General features: G+C 35.6%; 1 protein-coding gene across 2 annotated transcripts in view; it reads left to right on the forward strand.

The window, feature by feature from the left end:
* Window positions 1-6,680, forward strand: part of LOC101490798 (TMV resistance protein N-like) — a 13,140-nt gene extending 6,460 nt beyond the window's left edge. Inside the window, exons 5-7 of one of the 2 annotated variants that reach the window (XM_012720175.3) lie at window positions 3,977-4,721; window positions 5,300-5,409; window positions 5,496-6,680. In XM_012720175.3, coding sequence (XP_012575629.1) covers window positions 3,977-4,721; window positions 5,300-5,409; window positions 5,496-6,386 — 1,746 coding nt within the window. In that variant the 3' untranslated portion in view covers window positions 6,387-6,680. The remainder of the gene's footprint in view (window positions 1-3,976; window positions 4,722-5,299; window positions 5,410-5,495) is intronic. The other variant, XM_027330738.2, reaches the window with a different exon arrangement.
* Window positions 6,681-6,900: the final 220 nt, after the last annotated feature.

Raw genomic sequence — 6,900 nt, forward strand, 5'->3', positions numbered from 1 at the left:
AATGAAGACGGGAAGAGCGCTGGCAAGAAACCATGGTGCGAACATTGCAAACGTCCAGGGCACACACGTGATACATGTTGGAAGCTCCATGGAAAACCTCTAAATTGGAAGAAAAAAGAAAGAAACGAAGGTCATGCGCTCCAAGCTGGTACATCTGATCAAGAGAAGCAGTCTCCTTCAAGCCCATCTCCTTTCACCAAGGAACAGTTAGATCAATTGTACAAACTTCTTGAGTCTCAAACTTCTTCTTGCTCTATAGCTCAGAGAGGTAATTTTCCAAATACTGCTCTACTTAGTGTCACTCCCAGCCATACTTGGATTATTGATTCTGGTGCTACTGATCATATGACTGGGGAGTCGAGTCTATTTTCTTCTTATAGCCCTTGTGCAGGTAACCACAAAATTAAAATTGCAGATGGCTCTCTTTCAGCCATTGCAGGGAAAGGTTCTGTTATTCTGTCACCTAAGTTAACCTTAAAAGATGTCTTACATGTTCCTAATTTATCATGTAATCTATTATCCATTACTAAATTAACAAAGGATATAAATTGTCAAGCTAACTTCTTTCATTCTCATTGCACTTTTAAGGATTTGAGCACGGGGAAGATGATTGGCAATGCTAAGGAGAGTGGAGGACTCTATTATCTTGACAATGGACTCGACTTCAAAGACCAACAAAAAACAAGTACCTGCTTTGAATCTATTTTTGTTTCTTCTAATAATGATGATATTATGTTATGGCATTTACGGTTAGGACATCCTAGTTTTCCGTATTTGAAACATTTGTTTCCTAAATTATTTTCTAAGAAGGATCCATCTTTATTTCATTGTGAAACTTGTGAATTTGCTAAACATCACCGTTCTTCTTTTTCTGCACAACCATATAAACAATCAAAACCGTTTGCAGTTATTCATAGTGATGTTTGGGGTCCTAATAGAATAAACACATTTTCTAATAAAAAATGGTTTATAACTTTTATTGATGATCATACTAGAATTTGTTGGGTTTATTTATTGAAAGAAAAATCGGAAGTTGGACAGGTTGTCAAAAATTTCTTTAAAATGGTGCACACTCAATACCAAACAAATATTCAAGTCTTCAGAAGTGACAATGGTAAAGAATATTTTAATATACTTTTGTCCGATTTTTTTCTTGCAAATGGGGTTGTTCATCAAAGTTCTTGTGTTAATACACCCCAACAAAATGGAATTGCAGAGAGAAAGAATAGGCATCTTCTTGAGGTTGCTAGAGCTTTACTATTTGCAAATAAGGTTCCAAAATATTTGTGGGGTGAAGCTGTTTTAACTGCATCATATTTAATCAATCGAATGCCATCTAAAGTTTTAGATTTTCATACACCTCTTGATGTTTTTCGAAATTATTTTCCTTTGACTAGTGTCTCTGCTGATTTGCCACTAAAAGTTTTTGGTTGCACTGCTTTTGTTCATGAACATAAACACCTTGACAAACTCGATCCACGAGCAATAAAATGTGTGTTTACCGGTTACTCTCCAACTCAGAAGGGGTATCGGTGTTTTGAACCAAAATCAAAAAGAATTTTTGTAACCATGGATGTTACTTTTGTTGAAAATCAACCATTTTTTAGTGACATTCATCTTCAGGGGGGAAATTTTAAGGAAGATTCATCTTTTACTTTTGAAAACATCATTACTTTAAGTGATATAGTGTTGTCACAAAATTCTGAGACTTATATTGATGCACCAAAAGAAAATGCCCAAGAATCCATATTGAAACTCAATCCACTTATGAATGAGGTTTCGACAGATTCGGGGGCGACAATTTCAAATGAAAATCACAATGATCAAATTCTTGATCTCAATAATAATAAAGGACCACCTGAAATGCCACAACATAATGACTCAGATAAAGAGACACAAAGCAGGTTTACTACAATTGACCCTACTTGGAAGGGAAATGTCTTTGAAAGAAGAAACCATAAACAGAGAAATGAAGGACCCATTCTCCGACCCTTCCAAGATTCTGAACCAATAGATAATCCAACACATCATCTTGATACAGGTAAGTCTTCTTCTATTCTTAAGAGTCATGTCGAGTATCCTGATTTAGACCTTCCTATTGCAATTAGAAAACCTATTAGATCATGCACTAAATATCCTTTGTCTAATTATGTGTCATACTCAAAATTGTCTTCTTCATTTGCTGCATTTACCTCTAAGTTGTCTACTGTAGAAATTCCAAAAAATATACAGGAGGCTCTAAAAATTCCAAAGTGGAAAGAAGCTGTTCTTGAGGAGATGAGAGCTCTTGAGAAGAATCAAACTTGGAGAGTCATGACATTACCTACAGGAAAGAATACTGTTGGCTGTAAATGGGTATTTACTGTGAAATATAATTCTGATAACACAGTTGAAAGATACAAGGCACGCTTGGTTGCTAAAGGGTTTACTCAGACATATGGCATTGATTACTCAGAGACTTTTGCTCCCGTTGCCAAATTAAACACTATTAGAGTTCTCTTGTCCTTGGCAGTGAATTTAGATTGGTCTCTTAACCAACTTGATGTAAAGAATGCTTTTCTGAATGGTGATTTGGAGGAGGAAGTATACATGGATAGCCCACCTGGCTTTGAAGATAAATTTGGTTCAAATGTGTGCAAACTTCAAAAATCCCTTTATGGTCTCAAGCAATCTCCAAGGGCTTGGTTTGAAAAATTCACTCAGTCGGTCAAAAGGCAAGGATATATGCAGGGACAATCAGACCATACTCTGTTCATGAAGTTCTCTAATGTTGGTAAAATTTCAATTTTAATTGTATATGTAGATGATATTATTCTCACAGGAGATGACATTGTTGAGATGGAAAGATTGAAGAAAAATTTGACTAAAGAATTTGAGATCAAAGATTTAGGCGCGCTTAAATATTTTCTTGGTATGGAAGTTGTTCGCTCAAAGAAGGGAATTGTTGTTTCTCAAAGAAAATACATCCTAGATCTCTTGGAAGAAACTGGGATGAGTGGGTGTAGACCAGCAGATACTCCTATGGAATTAAATGCTAAACTTTGGGAGAAAGGCAGTGTTCCTGTTGAGATTGGAAGATACCAGAGGTTAGTCGGCAAACTTATTTATCTAGCCCACACTAGACCTGACATCGCTTTCTCTGTGAGTGTTGTAAGTCAATTCATGCATTCTCCCTATGAAGAACACTTGGAGGCAGTTTATCGAATCTTAAGGTACTTGAAATCCAATCCTGGAAAGGGTTTGTGCTTCAAGAAAACTAATGACAGAGAAGTCTCTATATTTACAGATGCTGATTGGGCAGGATCAATTACTGATAGAAAATCCACCACTGGATATTGTGCCTATGTTTGGGGAAATTTAGTTACTTGGAGAAGTAAGAAACAAGGGGTTGTTGCTCGAAGCAGTGCAGAAGCTGAATTCAGAGCAATGGCTCAAGGAATCTGTGAACTTTTATGGACTCGTAAACTTTTGGACGAATTGAAAATGAAAGTTGACTCACCCTTAAAATTGTTCTGTGATAGCAAAGCAGCAATAAGTATAGCTCACAACCCTGTACAACATGATAGAACCAAGCATATTGAGATTGACCGCCATTTCATAAAAGAAAAAATTGATGCTGGAGTTATATGTCTGCCATTTGTGACTTCCGACCAGCAAACTGCTGATATCTTGACAAAAAGTTTGGCAAGACCCAATTTTGAGCGACTTATAGCCAAGTTGGGCATGACAGATATCTATGCACCAACTTGAGGGGGGGTGTTGAAGAATCGAGAGAAATCAGATTTTATTCTCTTTTATTTTATATTATTATGTTTATTTTTATTCTATCATTATTACTCAGTTTTACTATTGTAATTTCTTTTCCTATATAAACAGCTTAGGGCTGTAATAATAAAACATGAAAGTATTTTGTCTTTTACTTTCTTCATATATCTAATAAGGTACTAAAAGTGACCACTTCTATTTTCATGAACAGGCATTTCAGGAGGTTGAGTACATAGACATAGTGGTTCCAAGGACAAAAATTCCAAGTTGGTTTGATCATTGTAATAAAGGAGAATCTATCGCCTTTTGGATTCGTCGAAATTTCCCTGCAATTGCTCTATTTTTTCTTTTAAGTGGTGATGATGAAAGCAGAAGCAATTATACATGTGAGTTTTGCATACTAATCAATGGAATCCAAGTATTCCAAGGAAGAAGCGAGTGGCCGGTCGATCATGTATGGCTGTTTGATCTGCGAATTCACCTCACCGCGAGCAAGTGGCAAGGCTTCAATGAACAAATAAAATCTGGTTGGAATCAGGTGGTGATTTCATGTTCAGTCATTGATGAGTCAAGAAGTTTAAGTATTAAATGTTGTGGAATTCATCTATACAAAGATAGAATGAATATCCACCATGTGTCCTTCATAAGTCCTGATCTTCATGACTCAAATATGGTCCATGATAATGATAGTTTGGATATCTATGATGAAGTAAGAGAAGATGTTGTTTTTCCTACAATATTAGCTAAATATTTTGACAAGACTATATTAGAGGTCTTGGAAAATCTTCAATCCAGCAAGAGAAAAAAGGATAATGAATATGACTTTGATGAGGAGTTGGAACTGGACAGTGACACTGACATTGACAGACAGGACATGGAAGAGGAACAACATTCAGCTTCTCTCAATCATCTAATCCTTGAAACCTGTGAAATTGTGAATAAGGACAATGGAAAAGGTATAGTAGTACAAAGTTACAACCTTTTTTTATAACCATGTTATATGTTTGAAGTATCCACCACTATTAGAGAATTTCTTTAAAAAAATCTGCCAGAGAACCTGTTGGGCACACAATGTGGATTCGCTCTTCCTTATTGGGTTTTCTCCTTACACTCCTTACACAAGAGTAAGGAATTGGACCCCTGACCACTTGCTTTAGGTGCCTGAGTCCCTTACCACTCGAACCAACCACATTTTGATACATAGTAACAATCTATGAAACATAGATATTGATACGGACACCTAATATGACACCGATACATTGACACCGATCAATAATTTGAAAAAATAAATTAATTGCATGAAACCAATGTGTTAGTGTTTGTTAAAAAAAATCAATGTGTCGGTGTCGGACATCCGGGCAAGCCTTCAATCAAAAAGTGTCAGTGATATAGAGGTAATAACCTTAAGGGAAAACAAAAGAGAAAAGGACTTTTGGGCCCATATAAAATTGATGGCTACATTTGGAATTCAAAGATAATAAATTTAGACAAGTGACTAAAGCAATCTCACTAATATCCAATATTTGTCTTGCAGATACCAATTTGCTTGATCCTTCGACTGAACCCCTTGTTACAAGTATCCATAACAAGGAGCCATTACTTGCACAAAAAGAAAAGTTGAAGGAGGTTGAAAATTTTGCATCAGTAAGACTAAAATTCATGCTTGTTTGCAAGTTAGAAAGGAAACCTTGTTAATCTTTTGTTATTCATTTCATTTTTTATGTACTCAGGAATCAAATACCATTGCATCAACAAGCAGAAACAAGGAAACACAGTTGGATGATAAAATCACTTTTGTTGAACAAATCAATGTTGATTCAATAAAAAGCAAAGAACATATCCTAAATGAAGACAATATGGAAGAATTTTATGCATCACTTGAAGCAGAAACAACTTCTCCTTTACATGTTCAAGACAACCAATCCAACAATTTATCTGTGAGAATTAGGCCTAGTGAAGAAACTCAAAAAGCATTGCAAATTCTACAAGACTTTGTCACAAAACAATTTTCTCTTTTGTTGCATCCCGGACGTTCCGGATTGATGAAAGATATTCTAAAGTACCTGCTTAGTTTACCATCAAATGAAGAATTTTCTGTTAAAACAAAATCAGTATTACTCCAACTTTCACAAAGTTTTTCTCAGTGGAGTTTGGACTACAACAATGCAATCCTTAAACTTGAGTCAGCAACAACAAACCTATCAAAAGCTGAGAATCTGAAGGATGATCTTGAAGCTAATGTTAAAGATTTTCGAGAAACGGACATGGTCGACAAGTTTTTGTCGAATCAGTTGGCTTGTTTGATGGAAGAGAAGAGAGAACTTGAAGAGAAAATCAATGCCATAAAAGGTGAGATTGCAGATTTTTCAGCTCAGAAAGACATGGTAGGTAAGAGAAAGAAAGAATTGTTTCACAAAGGAAGTGTGACGAAAGGTGAAAGGGATGGTTTGAGGAACCAAATTCCAAGGTTGAAAGCTGAGCAAGAATGGGCAAAGATAACACAAGCTAATATTGAAGAAGAGTGGTTAAAGCTTGGAGAACAATTCATTGGAAGCACAAAATTTGAAGAGTGCACCTTAGAACCTTCACAACATTCCTTATTTAATGAGACAAACTCTTAAAAGGATTTCGATTGTTTGACTGCATGCAATCAACCACATCTGGACTGTGCGATTAAGATCAGATAGTCTAGATTGCAATATAAAATTTGATTTTTTTTTTATATCTAAAATATCGAGTTTAAAATATGAACAGTCCGAACTTGGTCGAAAGGTTCAGACGTGGCTATTGGGAGAATTCCTACTTTAGGTGCTTTAATGTATTTGATTGTAATTCTCTACACTCCTGCTCATTGTATCATGCGTGTGCATACATTAACTGTCAGAAAATAGGGTTTGATGCCCTTTTTGCTTTGATATTCCTCCGTATAAATAACGTTACAACATTTATATCTAATAATTACAAATTAAGAGGATCAAATCAAATTCTGATTTGTCTAACTAATTTTAGAAAAACTGATAAATATAATTATACATTATTATTTATTTCCTGATTCACATCCCCCCTCAAATTGATGCGGCTGGTCAAGAAGCATCAATTTGCTAACTAGAAACTGATGGCGCGGGCGAGGAACAG

The sequence above is a fragment of the Cicer arietinum genome, chromosome 8 (assembly GCF_000331145.2).
Source record: "Cicer arietinum cultivar CDC Frontier isolate Library 1 chromosome 8, Cicar.CDCFrontier_v2.0, whole genome shotgun sequence".
Classification (NCBI taxonomy): Eukaryota; Viridiplantae; Streptophyta; class Magnoliopsida; order Fabales; family Fabaceae; genus Cicer; species Cicer arietinum.